The sequence below is a fragment of the Hypomesus transpacificus genome, chromosome 6, assembly GCF_021917145.1.
Source record: "Hypomesus transpacificus isolate Combined female chromosome 6, fHypTra1, whole genome shotgun sequence".
Lineage (NCBI taxonomy): Eukaryota > Metazoa > Chordata > Actinopteri > Osmeriformes > Osmeridae > Hypomesus > Hypomesus transpacificus.
In genome coordinates, this window is record NC_061065.1 from 9,965,364 (window position 1) to 9,987,674 (window position 22,311).

Below are 22,311 nucleotides of genomic sequence, written 5' to 3' on the forward strand. Positions count from 1 at the left end.
GTTTGCAAAGTATTTCTATGTCTTGATGATGTTGAAAATGGGGTTACAAGGTAACTCGTGTATAGCTGTTTGATTCAGCAACATCTACAGAAATGAAGTCGTAAAATGTAGTGTACTTTCATTCTGTATTCTTTGGATGCATTATCAGCGATTAAAACCTAAGGAACTCTGTTTAGAGATTGACTGTATTTTGTGATCATGCATTCATTAATTGATAATCGTGTATTAGAAACGTATTGTATATATTCAGCAGTGCAAACTTGCAAAGAGGACTGAACCATGGAGTAATTCGTTTGTCGCTTTCGTTCAATTTGAGTACTAATTATTTTACAAAATTAGAGGCAGGAAGACGATAACGGAACCACTGAAACAACTGGTGAGACGGACATAATTTGACACTGGACCGGAAGTACCTCTGTTAACGTGTGCCGCTTATTTGCACAACTTTTAGGAGAAATGTTGATGATCTACTAAACGTATTTATTCAGTTTTTAGTTTATTTTGCGGCAAATATGGCCACAAAACGTAAGGTTGATGTAACGGTACCAGCCGAGGAGAGTGACCAGCTCCTCATCAGGCCTTTGTAAGTTCTCAACAACGTTAACTAACAATAAGTAGCATAGCTAGCTAGCTAACGTAAGCTTACTATCGATGTTGCACAGTTGTGACAACAAAAAACAGTAATCAGAATGCACATGGTTAGATAGCTATCTTGGTAGTCTGTTAACCTGATCTCTGTTGGAATTTACGACATAGCTAGCTTGTGTTATTGTTACGAGGTAACTAGCTTGCTAGTTGGTTATCCACCATCATTGCAGGTGTATAGTAAACACTCAATGCTAGCTGACGTCACTGTTATCTTGGAAAGGTGTTTGATTCTTGCGTGGCTGTTGTCTTACTCAGGGGAGCTGGTCAGGAGGTGGGACGGTCATGCATCATTCTGGAGTTCAAAGGCCGAAAAATCATGGTATTATAAGAACAGAGACGCTTACGGCTGACGCTGTCAATGTATCATTTTATTGAGGTAGATTGAATGAGCAAGCATAAAATACATGTGACCTACTGACACTTTCAGCTGGACTGTGGAATCCATCCTGGCCTCGAGGGCATGGACGCCCTTCCCTACATTGATTTGATCGATCCAGCTGAGATTGACTTGCTTCTCATCAGCCAGTGAGTGACTTTACCTCATCAAGTGATGAGGATCTTGGACGATCAGTGTTTGATGACGTCTGTTGAACTGACTCGATTATATTCTTTCTACTAAATGTTCCTCCTTTTTTCTAAATCTCCTTAGTTTCCACTTGGACCACTGTGGAGCCTTGCCTTGGTTTCTCCAGAAAACCAGCTTCAAAGGAAGGACCTTCATGACCCATGCCACCAAAGCCATCTATCGCTGGCTGTTGTCTGATTATGTAAAAGTCAGGTAGGCTACATTCTAACTGCCTTCCTTGTTTTCGTTTGCTTCACAAAGGCTGTGTAATACATGGCAGCTGAAAAGAAAAGAACAAATGTTTCATTGTCACGTCTCCTTTTCTAGCAACATCTCTGCAGATGACATGTTGTACACAGAGACGGACCTGGAGGAGAGCATGGATAAGATCGAGACCATTAACTTCCACGAGGTGAAGGAGGTGGCGGGGATCAAGTTCTGGTGCTACCACGCCGGCCACGTCCTCGGGGCCGCCATGTTTATGATCGAGATAGCGGGCGTCAAGGTGAGATCTGAGAGTTCTGCCCAGTAAAGACTTCTCCATGCTCATGTCATGTTAGCTGTCACACAAGTAAAAATAATACATGAACTTCCCCTATATGTATATAAGCTGTATGTTGACAAAGAAAAACATATTTCCGTCTTAATTCTGACCAATAGATGGCAGTTTTGTGTCTGACACTGAAACAATAAACTGACAGTTTGCTGTGGCGGATCTTTGTCTCTCTGTAGATTTTGTACACAGGAGACTTCTCTCGCCAGGAGGACAGGCATCTGATGGCAGCAGAGATCCCCAGCGTCAAACCAGACATCCTCATCACAGTGAGTTTTAGCTGAAGCACACATGACACCACAATCAAGCATCAACATCACACTAGATGACCAACCACAGCAAAAGGGGCTCCAGTGGCACCATGCATCGCCCCTAAGCCCGGACGTCATCTCGTCTTGGTAATATGTTTGGTGATGGTTGTCTGTTCTCCCAGGAGTCCACGTATGGAACCCACATTCATGAGAAGAGGGAGGAGCGGGAGGCCCGCTTCTGCAACACCATCCACGACATCGTCAACCGGGAGGGCCGCTGCCTCATCCCTGTGTTTGCTCTGGGCCGAGCCCAGGAGCTGCTGCTCATCCTGGGTGAGACGGGGCCACAGCTCCCCCACTGCTCACACACCCACACTGGCCTGTGTGTCTGTAGGCACACTGCAGATTTACTCATCGTGTGTGTGTGTTTCAGATGAGTACTGGCAGAACCACCCGGAGCTCCATGACATTCCCATCTACTACGCCTCCTCGCTGGCCAAGAAGTGCATGGCCGTGTACCAGACCTACGTCAACGCCATGAACGACAAGATCCGCAAGGCCATCAACGTCAACAACCCCTTCGTCTTCAAGCACATCAGCAACCTCAAGGTGGGCGCTGGGCACGGAGCTGCACTCCTCATCAGAACACATATAGACCTTACCATGTGTTTGGGATCATATACATACATGCACCCAGCCAGGGGAGTGAAGGATCCGTCCAGTCAAAGTTGATTCCAGAGTGCTCCTATCCCTCCAGAGCATGGACCACTTTGACGACATCGGCCCCAGCGTGGTGATGGCCTCACCTGGTATGATGCAGAGCGGCCTGTCCCGGGAGCTGTTTGAGAGCTGGTGTACTGACAAGAGGAACGGGGTCATTATCGCTGGATACTGCGTGGAGGGAACCCTTGCAAAGGTGGCGGGTGTTTCCCTACTGACTGATGGTGTTTTATAACCTGAGTTAAAGTGTTCCTCCAAGTACATAGAGTAGTATAGTTTGTAGTATATAGAGGTCTTTTATACCTATGTATTATAGAAACCTGGGCTTTTTCCAAGTGCTTTGGAAAATAATTTACTTAAAAAGAAAAGCCTTTTTTGGTGTCATGGGCCATGCATGAAACTGGTCTGGTTTGGTCCCGTTCTGACCATGTCTTTGTTCGTGTTGTCCTCAGCACATCATGTCGGAGCCTGAGGAGATCACCACCATGTCAGGTCAGAAGCTGCAGCTGAAGATGTCCGTGGACTACATCTCCTTCTCCGCCCACACTGACTACCAGCAGACCAGCGAGTTCATCAGGGCTCTGAAGCCTCCTCACGTGGTATGAAATAACACAGATACACTCTGTCAAACAGAAATCCTTATTATTCAGGGGATTATTATAGTTACGTTTTCCGTTATGTCGCTTGTGTATGTTAGACACATTTCCAGAGTGTGCGTGTAATGTGAGACGTGTGCGTCTCCAGATCCTGGTACATGGTGAGCAGAACGAGATGGCTCGTCTGAAGGCGGCGCTGATCCGGGAGTACGAGGACAACGACGAGGTCCACATCGAGGTGCACAACCCCCGCAACACGGAGGCCGTCACCCTCAACTTCAGGGGAGAGAAACTGGCCAAGGTGAGACCCCCCAAAACCTGCCCCCTGACTGGACACCCGGGGAGGGCTAGTCTCACATTCCCCTCTTGTGGATGAAGGACAGGATGTGATGGTTGTGCTGTGCTGCAGGTGATGGGCTCCCTGGCTGATAAGAGGTGTGCTCAAGGCCAGAGGGTGTCTGGGATCCTAGTGAAGAGGAACTTCAGCTACCACATCCTCACCCCCTCTGACCTGTCCAGTGAGTACCACCACACACACATACACACACACACACACACACACACACACACAAGTCAGTCTGTGTCTCTGAGGTTGTGTGTCAGTGTTCCGGGCCAAGGACCATGGCTTTGTCTGTGTCTTAACTGGAATCATTTGATCTGGAATAAGACCTCTCTCCCCAGACTACACAGAACTGGCTATGAGCACGGTGAAGCAGACCCAGGCCATCCCCTTCTCAGGCCCCATCTCCCTGCTGGTCAGCCAGCTACGCAGCCTGGCCGGTGGGTACCTTCATGCACCCCCACCTCAAAACCTCAATTAAATTAACTTGAACTTTAAAATGAACTACTATATACTCCATATACAGTATATACACAGTATGAGCACCTTTATTTTCCTCTTATACTACTATATTCAAGATCTATTTATACTCCATGTTTACACTCTATGTTCATCTTCAGTCCCTATGTAGTCCTCATTGTGGGCCTTGTACAGTCCAAACATGGATCCATGTGCCTGGGTTCTCCTTGGTGTGCTGCTGTGTGTGGGTGAGGGAGGTTTTGATGGAGGTGCTGTGTCATGTGACTGCAGGAGATGTGGAGGAGATGGAGGGATCGGACAAGATCACCATCAAGATCTTCAAGAACATCACGCTGGTGCACGAGACTGGCATGGTGGTGTTGGAGGTGAGGAGGATGTTTTTGTGTGCCTTTTTAAACCGCACCAGAATATATCGGGAAGCCTGTTCGCTAATGTTTTATCCCCCCCCCCCCCCCCCCCCCCCCCCCCCCCCCGACGTCCCTCCAGTGGATTGCCAACCCTCTGAACGACATGTATGCTGATGCTGTCACCACCGTGGTTCTGGAGGTCCAGTCCAACCCCAAGGCCCAGAAAAGTCAGTATGCAGAACCTGCCTTTAGTCCCAGAACCTTCACCCCCCCCCCCCCTCCCCTAGTCGTTAGTCCCTAACTGATATCTCTTTTTTCTTGCTTCTCCTGTAGTGGTTGAGCCCAAGCAGGAGGGAGTGGACATGGAGTTGTTCCTCCAGAGACTGGAGATCATGCTGCAGTAAGCACATATAAATCGTTTTATTGGACTACATTGCCCATGCTTGCCACCAATCTAGAGACTGCCATGTTGAATGGTAGCACAACAAAAGTCTCCAGTGGCACCATGCATCTGTCCCTAAGCCCAGGCGCAGTGTCGTTTTCCTAATATGATCGGTGATCTTCTGTCGATGGTTTCCACCCCCTTCACAGAGACATGTTTGGAGAGGACTGTGTGGACTTCAAGGACAACAAGAACCCCACCCTGACTGTGGACGGGAACACCGCCTACATCAACCCAGAGACCAGAGTGAGTACGGCCCTCAGTGTGTCACCACACCGTCCACATTCATCCATCTGTCTTCTGTGATGGCGTCCAACCCTGCTCCCCCGTGTGTAGACGGTGGAGTATGAGGAGGGCAGCACGGATGACGAGACGCTGAGAGAGATGGTGGAGCTGGCCGTCCAGCGCCTCTATGACGCCCTCAACCCCGTCATCTGAGGACTGCCACCCACGTCCATCCTGGATGACTCCCCACAGCGAGCTTTGAACCCTGGAGGAAGATGGACCACTGCATACCCCCTGCTGGGCCTTCAGTAGCACTTCCTGCCATGTCATCACATCCTGTTAGCTCATGGATGCAAATGATCGCGGGGCTGTGCTGAGATCGTGTACGTCATGTCACTTCCCTCACTGGTGGAGGAGCACCATGAAATGTCAAGAACATTTGTAGTTTATGTTGATGAACTAATTACAATTCTGAATTGAATGCCATTGTGTGAAAAAAAATCCCCTTATTGTAGTTCTTGTGTACTTATATTTTTCTTATTTCACAAAAAAGGAATCTTTGTTTGTGAACTCGTTGGTTCCAAAGGAATCTTCATCTTTCGCTATGAACAAGATTTGTGCTGTATCTTTACAAGTTATTTTGATAATTGATCAATGTTTGTATTTTTTTTTTAAATAAAGCTTTCTGAGGCCAAATGTTTGTGCTTATTTATTTCAGTTTTCTCAGTGAGGTAAAACTGCGCAGTCACGAGACATCAGTTTCATTCAGCAAATTTTTGACACAGACAGTTAACACCATAAAAAGGACATCACAAGTGTAAGGAAGTGGCAGGAGTTAAAAATGACCCTGTGCTTTAGTGCAGAGGTGCTTCAGGACAGTGCAGAGGTGCAGAGACACGTCAGTGGGCTAGTCTGCTCTCAACACAGCTAGCTCAGACAAAGGAAGTGCTATGTGTATGTCACATGACATCACAATGTAAGACAAATATAATGATGTATACATACACATGTATGGTATATGACAACACATGAACAATGGCAAATGACAAAACTCATACATCACTATGTATGGCAATTGAGAACACATCACAAAATGTGGTAAATGACTATATGCATTCATATAGGAAATCCCAATGTATGGCAAATTACATGATAAGAAGTACATACAAATCAGTATTTCATACAACAAAAAAACATAAGGCACTATCAACAGTGAGGAGTGGTCAGTTGCATGAGGCTGTCACAACAGTAGAGATACATTTGCAAAGTTTCTGATTGTCAGAAGTCATTCTCAAAGACTGTAAATTGTCTCGAAAACAAAACAAAATGCCCACCCTTGTAACATTCAGCATGTGGCGTTAACTCAACGTTATGCTGACTGCAGCTGCGGTTTCCAAACTTACCAGGAAATGTTGAGCAATACTGGTTCTAGTGGCTTGTTACAGCATATCATGTTAGACACCTTGTTTGTCCCACTGGGTTTAAACCAGTCCCCAGAGGTCAGGTGGTGTTTACGCTCAAATAAGGAAATAACACCCAAAGCTGGACACCCAGCTGGTGTTTAAGAGAGCTGGTCGTATTTCTGTGATTGTGTGTGGAGGAACAGGATGGGATCTTCAGATATGACCATATATGGCTTATAACCCAATACACATAGCCCTATGGGTATGTTTTCAATTTACAATGCATGATGTCAAACTCAACATTAATCATTACGTAATTGTCATCCCACATATTAGATAATACACAAGTCCAGCTTGTTCTAGTTAGGGGCCTCTTCTTCAGCTCCCCACACTCTCTTCCTCCTCTCTAGTTATTTTCTCTCTCTACCCACTCCCTCCTCCACATACATACACACGCACACACACACACATACACACACACACACATCCATCGCTTTCTTTCGCCTTCTCATTCAGCACTCGGTCTCCTTGCTGTTGAGGCGTGCTTGCCTCTGCAGTCTGAAGGACATGGCCTTGTCGCTGCGTGCCAGCGGACGTGCAGTCAGGTCCTCAAAGGAGCGTGAGGTGGAGCCCTTAGGCAGGGGGAAGGCTGTCAGGACCTCAGTGTCCAGGTGGGAGTCGAAGCTGGGGTCCTCCTGGATGGTGGCCATGCGGGGGCTGTCCATGGGAGGCTGGTTGGAGCCTGGGCTGGGGATGGAGGCTGGGGCAGTGGCAGGACCTGCAGCTGGGGCCAGGGCTGGGGCTGAGATTGGGGGTGAGATTGGGGGTGTGCTGGTCTGCTGGGGGCCGGAGGCCTGGAAGCGCATGGCAGCTGAGAGAACAGAGGGCTTGAAGATCCTCACTGAGGATGAGTCCAGGCTGCTCAACAGCTCTGCATTCTGGAAACACAAACAGGGTGTTAGTGAGTGGGGAGGGGGGGAGCGTCTCCATGACAACAGCACATTCTGTGATCCTTCCGGAGCAGAACTTACACTTGAGAAGAACATGGATTTGGTGTTCTGTTCATACCGCACGTCGAGTTTCTTGTCCTAAAATTTCACACAAAAAAGATGTTAGTGACAAACACAACCCGTGAACCATTTGACTCAAGCAGAGAGCCCAGTGCCGGTCCTAGCACATTTGGCGCTCTAAGCAAGGTTTGTCTCTACACCCCCCACCCCCCCGGGGGCGCCGACCACAACACGGACATATGATGTGCCTTGGTTGGCGCCCTCTGCTGGTAGTGCTTTTGAAACTCGTTTGAAAAAACTAGTTTGAAAATTGTACGTAGATTGGGAAATTGCCGTCCCACTCCCGCCCTAGTCGGCTGCCTATGTCGCCTGTAGGAAGGGCCGGCACTGGGCGAGCCTGGGCACCTACCACATAGTGGACCAGGATACTGAGGGGGACCCAGAAGACGAGCGAGAAGACCACCACTGAGCCCACAATGTTGTCGGCCAGAAACTTCCCGAAAGTGTTGATGTCCAGCTTGTCGATGAAATCCCACAGCCTCTCGATGACATCCTGGATCTCCTTCATACACTTTCCCTGAGAGGAAAAACAGGACTTCTAAATCAGAGCCTGGAGGAAGAAAAACAGAGAGCTGAAAGGAGTATTTAAAGGCCGTACCGCTCCGTCGCAGAACCCCACAGAGCAGGGTTTGCCCTTGCGGAGGTACACAAAGTTTTCCTTGTCATCCTGGTAGGGAGCGCACACTCCTTTGGTGCTGCGACAACACACTTTACAGGAGTTGGTGTCTAGGAGAGAGCAGAGGACTCATCCATTATTGGGCTGCATCTTAAGTGTAATACTTAGGTAACATCTCTCTTATGAACAAGACTTTTGGGGAGGTCATCACTGTGACCATGTTGCCGTTAAAGGGCCATTTGAGCTGGGTACCGTTGCAGGCGCAGGAGTGCAGATCCAGGACTGCCTCACAGAAGGGGATACACACTCCGTCTAGACACTCGCCATTGTCCAGACACACCGTCTGGTCAGCAGCATTCTCAGGGGACGGACACTCGCTACTGTTTCCTGTTGGGGACAAAAAGCAACCAACATAAAACATCTACATTTACATTTAGCAGTCGCGCTTATCCAGAGCGCCTTACAGTAAGTACAGGGACATTCCCCCGAGGCAAGTAGGGTGAAGTGCCTTGCCCAAGGACTCAACATCATTTGGCACGGCCAAGAATCGAACCAGCAACCTTCTGATTACTAGCCCGATTCCGCTCTGCCACCTGACTCCCTTAGAAAACACAGCGACCAACATTTTTATCCTAAAAAGGTAAACACTTGTTTTTGCTTAAAGGCAGTTTGTTGTGTCACAAGAGCGTGAGCTAGCAAGAAAATTACATGTGTTCCGCGTGATCAATTTATCATTTTATTATCTGGCGGTATAGTGAGTAGTGTGCTGTGTTTATGAGCATCTCTCTCATCAGTGTGTAAAGGGCTCACCTGTACAGTAGGCCTTTCCCTTGCAAGTGGCATTGATGGGCTGCTGGCACACCTTACCCTTCACTTCATACTGGCAATCTTTACAGCACGCATCGTTTCTATCACTGCAATGGGGGGCGGGGCAAAACAAAAAGAGAGAGAGAGGAGCCAGATGGTCAACCGAAACAGCATTGCAACCAAGAAGCTGTTCTACATTTCTAAAACGTCCATCTCCCACACACCATCAACTCGTCTGCACCCGCCCCCTCAGCCCCGCCAGCGATCAGAGGGGCGGCTGACCCACCTGCACTTGGCCTTGCCTCGGAGCTTACACTCAGATGTGCAGCAGCGGTCGTTGTTGATGTGCAGCAGCCCCGGGTCACACTCCTCCCCCTCCTCCACCCGAGAGTTCCCACACACGTTAATGTTCCTCTCCCGGAAACACACGGGGGCCTTGGCCCTCAGACGCTTCACGATGGAGCTCTTACTGCAGTTAGAGAACAGCTGAGGGGGGGCAAACACACCACCGGTACGACACCACTTGTGGTAAGTCAGTGAGTTCATAGGAGAAGCTACCAGCTCTTATTGTCACCTTAAATGCAACTGTCATGTGTACATTACAATTCTACACTTAACACATACAGCACATAGGTAGTGTACATCTGGCCCTGTAGAAGCTGTTTTGGGATGGAACGGACAAAGGGTTACCTTGTTGTTAGAGTGGTCCCCACTCACAGCGATGGGGTACATGATGTATTTGCCCCCCTGATCCTCCCTGGGGGCGCAGTAGGGGATGTTATCTGGGTCGTGCTCCGCCCCAAAGTTATGGCCTAGCTCGTGGGTGGTCACCAGGTCTGCCTCCTGAGAAGACCAGATGGTACAAGCTCTGCTGATTGCTATCTGCTCTTTCAGAAAAAACATGATCATCCGTACCGCTCCATTCACACACCTTGGTGAGAATCGTCTTCCCATAATTCATAGTGCTGGTTAGCCCCGTGTTGAGGTAGATTGATCTGGGCTCCGTTGCCGATGATGGACACTCTAGAGGTGGAGAAACGAATCCTGAATGATCCCCAGAAATACAATGGGATATTCAGCAGAAAAAGTGTTAACCAGGGGTAACCAAAAAAGGGGGCTTACTCTCTGAGCAGAGCCCACCAGGAACGCCTGGTCTGGAGGGGGCCACGTATGCCAGGCCCAGGGTCCCACCCTCAAAGTCCTGGTAAGTGAACAGGTGAGCCAGACACACTTTGGGTGCATGTTCAGCGATGTCTACGCTGAATTGCTTGGAATGAGAGAACAAGAAAATCATGAGAATGAGAGAAAGGGGAAGAAATGGTGTCCTAATGCTGTGCAGAGTCATCCTGGTTGGGGTGAACTTTGAGTGTACCTCAAGGAGCATCTTCACATCCCATACATCCTCTCCCTCCACTGGACTGCCCACCATATTGAAGTGGGCAGCCCCAGGTTGCACAGAGGTGGGGCTCTTCTCAATGATGATCTGGTGAGGATATTATGGGTAAGTAAACAGGATTGGTTGATTCTCTGAGTGATGTCATAACATAGATCTTCACCTGTTGGATCTGGACCCCATAACCTTTGAACTCGTCATCCCATGACGTGTTCCTGTAGATGTCGTCCACACGATCGATCAGCTCAATCTGCAACAGGTACACTCAGTAACCATAGGAACATTCTTGTAGGACGTGTCTGAAATTGTTGACACTCGTTAAAAAATATCAATGAAACAGACACTGGCGACATGTTGTCTTTTGCTTTTGCATTCTATTCACATTTTAGGATTTAACATAAATTGTCCCTAATGCTGTTCATTCTACACACTGCCCCCACCAGGTAGTTTAAGGTAGTGCTCTCCTCGTTGCGGCCCATGTGCTTGAAGAATCGGTGGTCCGCCACCAGAAGCAAAGGGCAGGTGTTCTTCTTGTGGTCATGAACATAACGCTTCTCTCTGACCGCAGACTCTGAGGACAGGAGAGAACAGAGAACAGAGGAGAGGAGAAAGAATAAAACTCATCAACTTCCCTCAATCTGCCCCTCCTACAGCCTCTACAGTTATGTCATCATCACCTCCCTCTGGTACCACACCCATATCATTAACCTCCCATGTATAATTGATAAGAGCAATGAGGGTATGATGATTAATTGAACTCTAGTTGAATATGTTGCCTGAGTGAGCCAGAACGTAAGCTGGGAGCTGGAACACACTGCCTGAAGAACCCCTCCTTCGCATTATCAACGTCCTTTAGAAATATAGAGACAGACATTTTTGAGGTGGTACACAGGTCAGCACAGGGACAGGATATGGCAACCCTTTTTTCACTGAGGAAGCTCTACTTCCCTCACTCCACTGAAGCTGGAGGAAAAGCAGAACAATAGGACACTCACGCCATGTGTCTGTTGCTGTGATGTATGACCGGAGATTCAATGAGCTTAAATCACTGACTGGAGCACGGTAGAAATCTCACCATGGTGCACACATCACGCACAGACACACACATACACGCCCCGGTCCACGTGCCTTCATCCCACTCTCACACACACCCTCCTTTCTCATCTCGAGCTCACCCTTTCCCTGGCTTTTCTCCTCTTCCAACGGTAGGCTGGAGATGATGCTCTCAGGAAGTAGGTCGTTGGAGTTTGCATTTACGTAGCCACAGACGTTGGGCGAGGCCAGGCGGCTGATGTTCCTAATGTCCTCAGAGCGGTATACCAGCAAACGACCATCGGGGGGCGTCCCTGTGAAGCGCCACAGGGGCTGGGGAGAGGGGGGAGAGAGAGAGAGAGAGAGAGAGAGAGAGAGAGAGAGAGAGAGAGAGAGAGAGAGAGAGAGAGAGAGACCAACATCTTCTCTTAGTCTTAGACTTAGGAGAGAGTTTGTGTTCTAATTCTCCTTTGATGAGAAGGAGCGTACCTCTATGTTGTACTCTGTCTCGTCAATGAGGATGTGTGCAGAGAATTCACCATCATCAATGTGTGCCTGCACTCGAGAGTTCTCCTCTCCTTTTAAATGGATACAGGATGGTAAGTAGGACTATGACATATATAATCAGACACTCCAATTCATACATTTTAGGGCTTTTTAGAAATTGCTATTCAGGCCGACCTGATTGTCTTACCAATGACGTGTCCGGTAAAGTAGTTCTGTCTGTTGACATCATACCTCTCCTCTCTACCGTCCTCGTTCACAAACACTGCCCTGAAGTCATCTGTAAACAGCTCTGTGTTTGTCCTCAGGTACAGCTTGAAATGTCTGAAAAGACAACAAAGACACTGATTCCAAGGTCAACTACAACATTCCAATCAGAGAGGAGGCAAACAGAACAGATACACTCAGAACATGATTGATTACAATAACCAGTTGCTTGAAGATTCTATTTAATATACTTGTAATAGAAACAGGTCAAACTTTCCACATGCAAACAAATGCTTCAGTAGAAGGGTCTTTGCGATGGTATTATTACCTCTGCAAGGCTGTGAAACTCAGCAGTTTTTCAACATGGGTGTGTGTCTGGATGTCCCGCTTTCTGACTGAGTGGGTCTGGAGGTTGGCGATAGGTAAGACTTCAAAGTCTGTCAGCATTACGCTGAGGGTGTCTGAAAGGCGGGGAGTGACATTCAATTAGTTTATTGATCAAAATCAGCTGTTTCCTAAACCAGACGGATTTTGTATTGATCCAAACAGATCGAAGTTATTTCACTTATCACGATATTTTGCGAAAAATGTTTTCCTACTTGCAAATTATCTATAGGCAACTCGGCAGCTGTAGATGTAAAACAGTTGTGTTATTGTGTTTAGTCATGAGTCATTCATACACTCTAGTTTAACGGAAAATCAAGTTTGTACATTACCATGTTCACGGTCTTCAACATCCGCAGGCGGTTTTGTCCAACAATTAGTTAGAAATCGAGTGAATAGAAACAAAAATATTAGCCTCATGTCGACATTTGTGATTACAATTAATTGTCAAAAGCTGCTATCACTCGGCTGAACAGTTTCTTTGCTCCTTTTGCGTTCTTCTCTTGACTTGCTTTTCTGTGCACCAAACGGGTGAAAATGTAACAAATTTCAGTCACTGTAACAAACTAAATCCGATTCTTAATGTGTTTCGCGTGTCTCTAATGTAAAAAATTTTCGTGTTCAGAGCGAGCGCCTGTACACCCGGAAGTACTGTAAACTCGGTTAAAAAAATGCTGGTATTACAGACGGATATACTGTAAAAGGACGGATATCACTCCATTCTCTCCATCAATGAACGAGCTGTCGTTGACATCCACTTGGATCTTTAGAAACTAGGAAATAAATGTAGACATGCAATTCGAAGAAAGATGCGAAAAATTGTGGCGTTAGTCATCAGCTCTTACATAAGAATAATAAAGCTTTAGCAGGGGGATTGCAAACTGAGCGACATCTGCGCAGATCTATTTTTAATGCTTGGACATGTTCTCAACGTCAGCATGTCCATTTAATTCGGTGTTTGTATCCAGGCAATGCCCCCGTTTTTAGCCTGTAGGCTACCATGTAAGAAACCTACATCTAAATTTTACACAGCCTCTCAGATGGTCTAAGACAGTGGTTCTCAACCCTGTCCTCAGGGACCCCCTGTCCTGCATGTTTTAGATGTTTCCCTGATCCAACACACCTGTCTGTTCTGAGTAATATGAGTGTTACTGAGATGGTCGAATATATATTTGCGCAGGGTGTGAAGTGGGTTTCTATAAGCCTGCTATACTCAGAAGTCTCAGCCGGTTCTATTAATATTGTTTCTGAGCTTGTATGCATCTGAACTTCGAAGTGGTACTCCTGAAGTAGCCTAAAGTGACTCTCAGTCACTTTAGCTCATTTGACATTGTTGACTTTAAACTACAATGTTTCACTAAACATTGACATTCAGGGTTCATCCTATCATAATGTAAATGTACGTGACAGTTAGATGTTTCTCACATAAGTGAAACTAATTTAAAGACTCGAAAAGGTATGGTTTATAAAATGTAATTTTTTTAATCATGTTACATAGCTGTTACATAGGGCATTAAACATTTTCACAAGGCTTTGGGGACTACAATCAATGATTAGCAAAAACACAAGTGGTCCGAATTTCTAATGACAATCACTGGACAAAACCATACACCCTCTCACAAGTGCACAAACCTGCAATGAAAAAGGTTTTAAACAAGTGGGACTTGTGTATGCGCAATATTAATTTCCATTCCAGTGTACGTTGCAAAAATGGGCATGCATGTACTTAGTTTTTTAATCCTTTTTTTTTTTTTTGGTCTTAAAGTGCCACCTTTTCCTTGTCAGACATGCTACCAAGTAACACTGAGGTGAATATTATGAACAAGGGGAAAAAGGGGGGGGATTTTCATGACCTTCCAGAGACCATCCATCACAAGAGACAGTTGCCTGTTGGATTTGTTTTACAGAGATGCTTGTGGTCTTGCTACTTAGCTTGAGAACAATGGCCTCAGAGGAGTGTTCAAGTTTACATACGACACTAGGCATGTATTTACAGGGCCATGACTGGGAGATGGAGATTTCCCAACATTCCTGTCAAATTTGAGGATGGGTTGACAAAGTGTTGCCATCCCTTCCTCAACCTAGCCGCATTGTAAATGCATTCTAGGAATACAAGCCCGTCTAGATACAAACCCTCTCTCTCCTTCATTGTCAGTCTCGTGTCACACAAACAGTTGATGTTAACGCTAGGTGAAGCTAGTAATCCTTTCCTAGAGCAGAAACAGTATATCGGGGAGGCCAGGACAAACACCAACTCAAGAATGGAGATATCACGTTATTAATTTTGCCTCTTCATACCAAAAGCAGAGTGGTGAAAACTAAAATGATTTGAATTTCCACACATACACAGCTCCATGGCGACAACAAACTTTCAATACTATAATCATTTCAAGTGGAACAACAAGGAATGAAGATGTGTAAAAAGGTTTCTTTTTTGTCTTTTTTAATTTTTCTGTGCCGAGGACAGGGGGCGCTCTAGTTCTCTCCTCCTTCTCCAGCCTCGGCCTCATCTGCTGCATTGTCAGACGTCCATAGCTGCAGGAAGTAGAGGGGGGGGGGGACAGCATGCATAAAGCACTCTGTTACAGTGTACAAAACACCCCTTATATCAGTGAATCACTATCACATGACTGAGCAAGTGCTTAAGAAAAACAGAGGAACTGCCTCGTTTGGAAAATACATCAGATCAATAGTGAAAATGCTGGGGAGGTGCAGTGGTGTGTGTGTGTGTGTGTGTGTGTGTGGGGCTGCAGTGCTGGGAGGAGGCCAGAGGCTCTTACTGTGAGGTTGTCCCTGAGCAGCTGCATGATGAGCGTGCTGTCTTTGTACGAGTCTTCACTCAGGGTATCGAGCTCTGCGATGGCATCATCAAAGGCCTGCAAGCACACGCACGTACAGTGGTTCACATTTGGGTTGCACATTTCATGCATTTTCCTTAACTGATAGTTGAACATGTTAACCATCAATCATCGATTAATCATTAAGACTAAATACAAAAAGCACAAACAATTTAACGGAACAGCCAGAGCTTGCGGTGGTAATGATGATTATAGTGGAAACCCTGGGGTGCAATTACTGCCATTTCTACACTGACAATGGAGACGACAAATGTCATCAGTTGATACATTGTCAACTGGTTAAATTCTTAACAGCAAATAACCGATTAATGATAAATCATGAACATCCCTTGTTCACATACATATGAACAGGGAGATGAATGTGTGCCCGTGTGTCTACAGATGAACCTTACCTGCTTGGCCAGGGCACAGGCCTTCTCTGGAGAGTTGAGGATCTCATAGAAGAAGACAGAGAAGTTGAGTGCCAGGCCAAGGCGGATGGGGTGTGTGGGCTGCATGTCCTTCTTGCTGATGTCAAACGCCTCCTGGTAGGAGTCTTGAGAGTTGGATATCGTCTCTGAGGAAACCAGGAAGGAAGGCGACATTTAGATTGATGGCAGGGACAGTGACATTTGCAAAGGTTGAGAAACCAGAATTCAGACGATGTGACTAGTAGCAACGAGACAACGTAATGTCAAGAGGCCTCAGGGTACGAGTGGGGTCATAGACATGGAGCCTATGTAGGCCACTGTCATTTCCTTAGCTGTCGAGTATCCTGAGTCAGTACTGACCACTCCAACCATATCTGGTAGTGATACATGAAGTACTGTGCTTAAAAGAATCCCTTCCATAAAGCAACTTCACCTTTTTATCTTTAGTGCATAACTATTCTTCCTGCATTAGCTAGGCTACATGTCACCCATATAGAAGCAAGTTAGTGAAACACTTAACAGTAACTCAGTCGTATAGTGCCAAGGAATTTCCTTCCGTTTTAGAGTGAATTGAGGGGTCATGCTGTTGTTGGGGAGAGAGGATTGGCGACTCAGACAGCAGTAATCCTGACTCGTATGATGTGTGGGGGTGGGGGGCGGACTTGGGAGCAAAGGGGCCTGACAGCAAGTTAGCGGAGGCCTGACTCACTGGGAGGGAGGGGCAGCCGGGTGAGGGAGGGCAAGCTAGGGAACGTTCATAAACACATCACCCATGTTTAGAGCCCAAACCCACCCAGCCTGAACTAAACAAACAAGCTTGCCGTCCCCTGGAGCGCACGTCTGGATCCAGCTCCAACACACACAGAGCTAAGCAGAACTCCAAGCCTTCTAGCCAGAGAACAGCAGCTTGCTGGGTCAGGGATGCTTGAGTAAGAACATGGTAAATACCCTTGAGGTCCACAATCATTTCATGTGAAAGAAAGAATTCCAGTCCAAAACCAGATTGCCTAACTACACTGGCCTCATTGACAATCTGGCAGCTGTCCTCAGCAACATTATAAAACATCAAAAAGCATCTGCTAAATGAATAAGATGAAATGTGTCTTACTTGACCACAGTAACATATGCGGATTAAACTGCTCCATGTGCACCACCTCATTCTCACTGAAATACTGGCTATGTCCAGGGCAGAGCCTGGCCCCTGGTGTGAGACTAGGGCTGGACTTACCCTTCTTGTCATCCACTGAAGCCACTTCGGCCAGGTATCTGTAGTAGTCTCCCTTCATCTTCAAGTAGAAGACTTTGCTCTCTGAGTTGGGGGCGTTGTCAATCAGGTATTTGCTCAAAAGTCCCTGTAAATGGAGAGGGGAGAGAGTAATTACAAGTCATTGTGCTTTGGTATCTACCACAATGGTACCAAGATGACAACACAGGACTTTGAAATGAGTCCTTAGTGGATATTACCACTTTAAACCAAGAAGACAGAAAATACACTTTTGGAAAATGGGAGAGGAGGGGCATGTGTCAGGTTATCCCCATAACCCATAGATGTGGTGGGATATTTCTTTTGGTGGCACATTTATACAGACTGAGACTTTAGTCACAGCCCCATGAAAAGAATAAGTCAAACATCAATTAAAAAGACAAAAGAAATGTTGAGTGTAACCACTATGTAGTCATGGCTGCTGCACGCAGGAACCTAACCCTGGCCTCAGACTTGCCACACACTGGTTGTGGTAGAAACAAGCTCTGCTGAATGCTGGTGCAAGACATGCACAGGCCTACTACTGTCTTCCTGTGTGATCACAGTTCACAATTTCCCCTGAGGGAAAAGGCCTGTAACATGCTTGTACCCCATGCTTGGCTTTTGCAATGGTTAACCGCTTCCTTGCCTCCCGTTAGGTCAGCACTGGTAGGAGAGATGAGATCATTGGTGTAAATATGGTTCCAGCATCATGTCGAGGACTGAACCCAGCTAGAGGTGAACCTGCACCAAGGGGAGCCTGGGTGGAGTCACCATCACAGACTGGACTGACTGATTAGTAGCGCCAGAAAGAGATCTAATTTACAACGACTAACCCGGCGAGGTCATCTATTTGGAAGCGTGGGGGAGTCAACACAGGACTATAGTAAGCTGCATGTCCTGGAATAACACATGCTCTCCTACTCGAACACACGATCAGCTTTCCGCAGAGCTGGCGGCCCCAGGAACAGGGCAGGGCTAGGCGCGTTTCCTCTCAGAGGCATCCTCACCACAGACATCCTGACGAGAGGCACCTCACACAGCCTACACTGAATGCAGACATTCAGAGCTCTCACTGAATACACACACAACATTTTGCTTTCTGGCTCATGGTACTGGCACACACACATGATTATTTCTCTGCATTCTCATATCTGCCTGTTCCATCTTGTCCCTGGCAAGCGTTTGCACTTGTTGTAGGGAGCTGCCTTCACGGAGCAGGAGAGGAGGAATGTGCACACCTGACATGCAGACATGAGAAGATGGATGAGAGCAGATGGCAGGGCAGGCGACCTTCCTGGGCATCAGCAGCAGGGCAAGGCTTACCATATTATTGATCAGGTTGAGACAACATAGCCCATGACATGTCTTTTCTGACAGGCTTTTTCTAGGTTAGTTCATTTAGGCTACACAGATCTCATCAGTCGCCGGGTTGTTCCACAATGTCCAGCAGCACTAATCACATTCAGCCCCTGAATCATGTACCTGTACCTCTCTGGAGAATGTAGCCTAACAGTATTAGGATTACGTAATAAAAGAGCGTGCACGCCGTGGCCCAGATGGGGGCCTGGAAGGGCAAGTCTACCAGATGGCCAGCGCAGAACTGGAGCACACAGATGCTGTCCTCAGAGCTCGCTCGGCAGGAGCCCCACCGGCACTACATCCTGGATGAGGAGGATGATGATGATGATGATGAGTGCCAGGGTCAGTGCAGGAAGGTAGGGGACAGGATGTGATGGGGCCACAGATGGGTGGCTTTAAGGTCTCTGCAATACGGAGGTTCCATTTGCATTATTTGCTAGCCTGCACAGAGGTGCGGACAGCCAGTACCGCCACAGACCGGATCAAAGGGTGCGGATAGAAGACGGAGCAATCTGGATTACTGTGGATCGGCTTTAAATTGGGTCCTCCAGCTCCCAGCTTGCTCTGGAATAGATACAATACCCCACTGAGATTTTCTTGCCCCATTTTTGTATCTACATATGACTGTGCCCTTTCTGAACAGTCTTCCCAGCAGACATGACAAGCTACTCGAGAAACTGCTAGTTGTAAAGACCATTAGGACCCTCTAGCTATAGTGTGTGGGAGAACAGGAGTCAGTTCCCTTTTTGACAGGAAACCAGTGATGCTACCAAACCAACATCAACGTTCGTAGAGGTTAGCAGCAGTGAACAGAGCTTAAAATATGACGTTAGTACATTTCACCCAGCAGCACTTGTGTGAAGGAAGTGCATTAGGCTTCAATAGCCTGTTTTGTTCTAATGGCTCCTTTTCTCTGGGGCCCTGATGCTCAGTCCACCCCCATGGTTCGGAGGGGGATAAGCTGAACAATGCAGCTAAGCTTTCGCACAAACATTTCTTAATCCGCCAACTGCGATAATATCTGCGCCCTATTTTTAGCACTGCTACAACACATACTCTTCCTCAGCTCAGGTTTACTTTGCTGCAGGACAAGGTGACAACAGAGGATAGTCATACACATAGGCTGAGTCACACATTAAGCTGATGGTAAGGTCAAGCACAGTATGACAGAGTGGGACAGTATCCTTCAACACTTCCACATAGTACCCAAGAAGGCAGACACTGGATGTTTGGGACCAACACTAGGGGGCCACGATATGTAATCGACAAGTGCCGTTTGTCACCATGACCACCACACCCACTCGCAGGTGCAACAATAAACTTTTTGCCATGGAGACAACCGATAAGACGGAAACGGCAAACAGTTCAGATAGGAAGTTCAAAGCCAAGTTAGCCCCCCCCTCCATAAGGACGAGGATGGTGCAATCCTAATTTAGTCTCTCTGCAGTACAGTGGAACCCTCCTGGTGGCCCAATTTTCACACTGTTCTGCCTCATTTTATTTAGCATAACAACTTCTGCCAGCAAAAGAGATTCAGGCTAAATGTCCTCCTTCCAACCAGGACCACTCATGTTAAGATGATCTTGACAGTAAATTCTCACTCAGGTCAGACAGACCCTGATTGAGTATTCTCTGCAATTTCCAAGAGAGACGGTTGGGGATGGGGGAGAGTGCAGCTTTCTGCCTGCAACAGATATATTGATTCTGGGCTGTGAATAGAGAAGGTAGGTCATTCCACTGCACCACTGCTCACACAGAATAAATTGGTGCAGCCTTCCAGCAGTTTTAGATGAACATCACTATGACTATCTTGCAAAAGCAAAGTCCGTGAATGAGAGTACTTCCTTTTGAAAAAATATGACTGCCATTGTCTAACGTGACAGTGAGTATTACATATGCCGATTGTCATTTGTAGCATAGCAAATCGGCAATTTTTATTCAAATTGTGTCAACATCAAGGGAATAGTGCCTCACTTAAACCATGCTACTTTTTATACCCCGAGTGACCCCATTTGTTGCTTGTGCTAAACCCCCAGGATTGCACATGATTTCTTTCTAACGTCGTCACGCTTCCTTTCCTTTTTTCCAAATAGGCATTACAAAATGGCTCAATTGATACATGCTAATCCATGTGATTGTGAAACATGGCTACACGGCTCGACAATACTTACCAATACATCGTTGCAGATCTCTCGCAGCTCCGACTCCACCTTCTCCCGGTACTCCTTGACCATCTGAAGCTTTTTGTCGCTCCCCTCAGTTTTCTGCTCGATAGCGGAGATGACCCTCCATGCTGACCTCCGAGCTCCGACAACGTTCTTGTAGGCAACTGACAGCAGGTTTCTCTCTTCGCATGTCAGGTCCGCTCCCTGCTCCGTTACATTTTTCATAGATGCTGCCATGTCGTCGTAACGCTCGGCCTGTTCGGCCAGCTTGGCTTTCTGAATCAGCTCCGTTTTATCCATGTCTATGTAATGTGTTCAAACTGTCGCTCGCAATTAACTGTTCAGTCCAAAGAGAAGGGAGAGGGACAACCGTTTGGAGCAATAAGGTGAAGATCGTGAGAATATCAGTAATCCTGTCAGAGCACCTGGAAAGATGGGCACAAACACATTACTAATCTGTCGTAATGGAAAAATCACAAAAATGTGGCGAACCAGCTAAAATCAACTTCCAACTGCTGCGGATGCTGCTGCTGATGCTTGACAGCCAATAATGCTGGCCTGAAGCATTACTGCGCCTTCCATATGTTTAACTACATTGCTTATCCGTCATTGTCAGACTAAATCACATACAGTTAATTGACGTAAAAGTAGTTTAGAGTTACCTTCACTGCTAACTAACTGGCCTTAAGGGAAATAATGTTGGCTGGTTTGTACCAAATACGAATGCAAAGCAAGCTGCAAAGCCAATGTTAGCTAGGTTAATAACGTAGTACTGGTAGCTTGTGGATTACTAAAATAACTTGACTAAAAGTACTTCGCTACTTCAGACAAAATAGCTTGCAACGTTGCTAGCTAGCTTAGCCAGCTACTATCCCACGAGACGCCCCGGCCTGACGGATTTGGCTGCACTGACAGTCAGCAAAGGATTGACTACTTCAGTAAGCTAGCTACACCGTGGCTTTAACGTGCAGATATTTAACATTACCAAACGTCACTGAACGTTTCTTTCCAAAATAAATAATTAAATAAATAAAATGTCAAGTTAATCACCAACAAATTAATCTTTACCAGATAAAGTATTTTCTCTCCCAAGCTTGAGATGTTTCCGAGCCGCCCCTCCGTGTAAGCTCTCAGCTCTGGGTGAAATAAAATCGTACGCCTTCAACCAACCCTGACCAGAAGGCGTTTCCAATAGAAAGTTTGCCCAATGATACCTCGGTATTGTGAAGGACCTACCGTTATCACTCAAAATGATAACCAGTAGGGCTATAGCGCGGGGGAAAGAAGGCAGACTTTAGAAGCCACGGGGTCTCCTCTTATTAGAGCAAGGGAGATGACGTCATCATTGCCATGGATATTCACCCTTGCACACACACGCACGCACACGCACAGGCGCGCGCGTGCAGGACAGGGAGCCTGAATCAGTAGAGGGTGTGGTGAGTGTAGGATTTCATTTATTTTTTAACTTTTAAAGCAGGTGGAAGAAACAGATGGATGTGGTTTGATCTCAGCTTGCTGGAAGACAAGACAAGCAGAAGGATTTGTGCAGGAGTATCATTCATGTGTATGTTGCTAATTTGTAGGCCCATAGCCTAATAAAAATTTGAGTAGTATAATGTTCATTTCAGTATATTCTGTCAAATATATATATATATGTAAAACATTATTATTATTAAGATGTTAATACAGA

The 22,311-nt window shown here is 46.6% G+C and overlaps 3 protein-coding genes across 4 annotated transcripts; 1 reads left to right on the forward strand and 2 right to left on the reverse strand.

Moving 5' to 3' along the window:
* Positions 1-378: 378 nt before the first annotated feature.
* Positions 379-5,857, forward strand: cpsf3 (cleavage and polyadenylation specific factor 3). The gene is made up of 18 exons (XM_047021628.1): positions 379-583; positions 904-967; positions 1,076-1,173; positions 1,298-1,426; positions 1,541-1,718; positions 1,946-2,035; positions 2,200-2,350; positions 2,451-2,626; positions 2,775-2,933; positions 3,190-3,336; positions 3,482-3,634; positions 3,743-3,851; positions 4,015-4,113; positions 4,424-4,518; positions 4,640-4,727; positions 4,834-4,900; positions 5,092-5,188; positions 5,279-5,857. The coding sequence occupies exons 1-18, from the start codon at positions 513-515 to the stop codon at positions 5,378-5,380; spliced, it is 2,073 nt and encodes a 690-aa protein (XP_046877584.1). The 5' UTR covers positions 379-512; the 3' UTR covers positions 5,381-5,857.
* A 6-nt stretch (positions 5,858-5,863) lies between these two features.
* adam17b (ADAM metallopeptidase domain 17b) lies at positions 5,864-13,378 on the reverse strand. Of its 2 annotated transcripts, none has more exons than XM_047021629.1 (18): positions 12,916-13,378; positions 12,528-12,660; positions 12,183-12,316; positions 11,978-12,066; positions 11,632-11,821; positions 10,897-11,027; positions 10,620-10,706; positions 10,436-10,546; positions 10,186-10,330; positions 9,995-10,107; positions 9,754-9,906; positions 9,350-9,549; positions 9,067-9,170; positions 8,509-8,643; positions 8,239-8,366; positions 7,990-8,157; positions 7,602-7,658; positions 5,864-7,508 (listed from the first exon to the last, which is right to left on the reverse strand). In XM_047021629.1, the coding sequence occupies exons 1-18, from the start codon at positions 13,001-13,003 to the stop codon at positions 7,083-7,085; spliced, it is 2,592 nt and encodes an 863-aa protein (XP_046877585.1). In that variant the 5' UTR covers positions 13,004-13,378; the 3' UTR covers positions 5,864-7,082. The 2 variants fall into 2 exon arrangements, with proteins under 2 accessions (XP_046877585.1, XP_046877586.1); XM_047021630.1 differs by having other exon boundaries at positions 9,995-10,086; positions 12,916-13,374.
* Positions 13,379-14,042: 664 nt separating this feature from the next.
* On the reverse strand, positions 14,043-21,929 carry ywhaqa (tyrosine 3-monooxygenase/tryptophan 5-monooxygenase activation protein, theta polypeptide a). Its single transcript, XM_047021708.1, has 6 exons — positions 21,690-21,929; positions 20,628-21,046; positions 17,080-17,203; positions 15,834-15,997; positions 15,364-15,459; positions 14,043-15,118 (listed from the first exon to the last, which is right to left on the reverse strand). Exons 2-6 carry the CDS (start codon positions 20,919-20,921, stop codon positions 15,059-15,061), a joined length of 738 nt encoding a protein of 245 aa, XP_046877664.1. The 5' UTR covers positions 20,922-21,046; positions 21,690-21,929; the 3' UTR covers positions 14,043-15,058.
* Between the last annotated feature and the right edge of the window lie 382 nt (positions 21,930-22,311).

Coding starts and splice junctions, on each gene's coding strand:
- ywhaqa (XM_047021708.1), bottom strand. CDS start 20,921: ATGGATAAAACGGAGCTGATTCAGAAAGCCAAGCTGGCCGAACAGGCC. Junction 15,998..17,079: donor TTCAGTGGATGACAAGAAGG/GTAAGTCCAGCC, acceptor TGGTTTCCTCAG/AGACGATATCCAACTCTCAA. Junction 15,119..15,363: donor TGCTCAGGGACAACCTCACA/GTAAGAGCCTCT, acceptor TACTTCCTGCAG/CTATGGACGTCTGACAATGC.
- cpsf3 (XM_047021628.1), top strand. CDS start 513: ATGGCCACAAAACGTAAGGTTGATGTAACGGTACCAGCCGAGGAGAGT. Junction 3,852..4,014: donor CACCCCCTCTGACCTGTCCA/GTGAGTACCACC, acceptor CTCTCTCCCCAG/ACTACACAGAACTGGCTATG. Junction 4,114..4,423: donor CCAGCTACGCAGCCTGGCCG/GTGGGTACCTTC, acceptor ATGTGACTGCAG/GAGATGTGGAGGAGATGGAG.
- adam17b (XM_047021629.1), bottom strand. CDS start 13,003: ATGAGGCTAATATTTTTGTTTCTATTCACTCGATTTCTAACTAATTGT. Junction 10,108..10,185: donor TGGTGGGCTCTGCTCAGAGA/GTAAGCCCCCTT, acceptor GGGATCATTCAG/GATTCGTTTCTCCACCTCTA. Junction 9,907..9,994: donor GGAAGACGATTCTCACCAAG/GTGTGTGAATGG, acceptor TGGTCTTCTCAG/GAGGCAGACCTGGTGACCAC.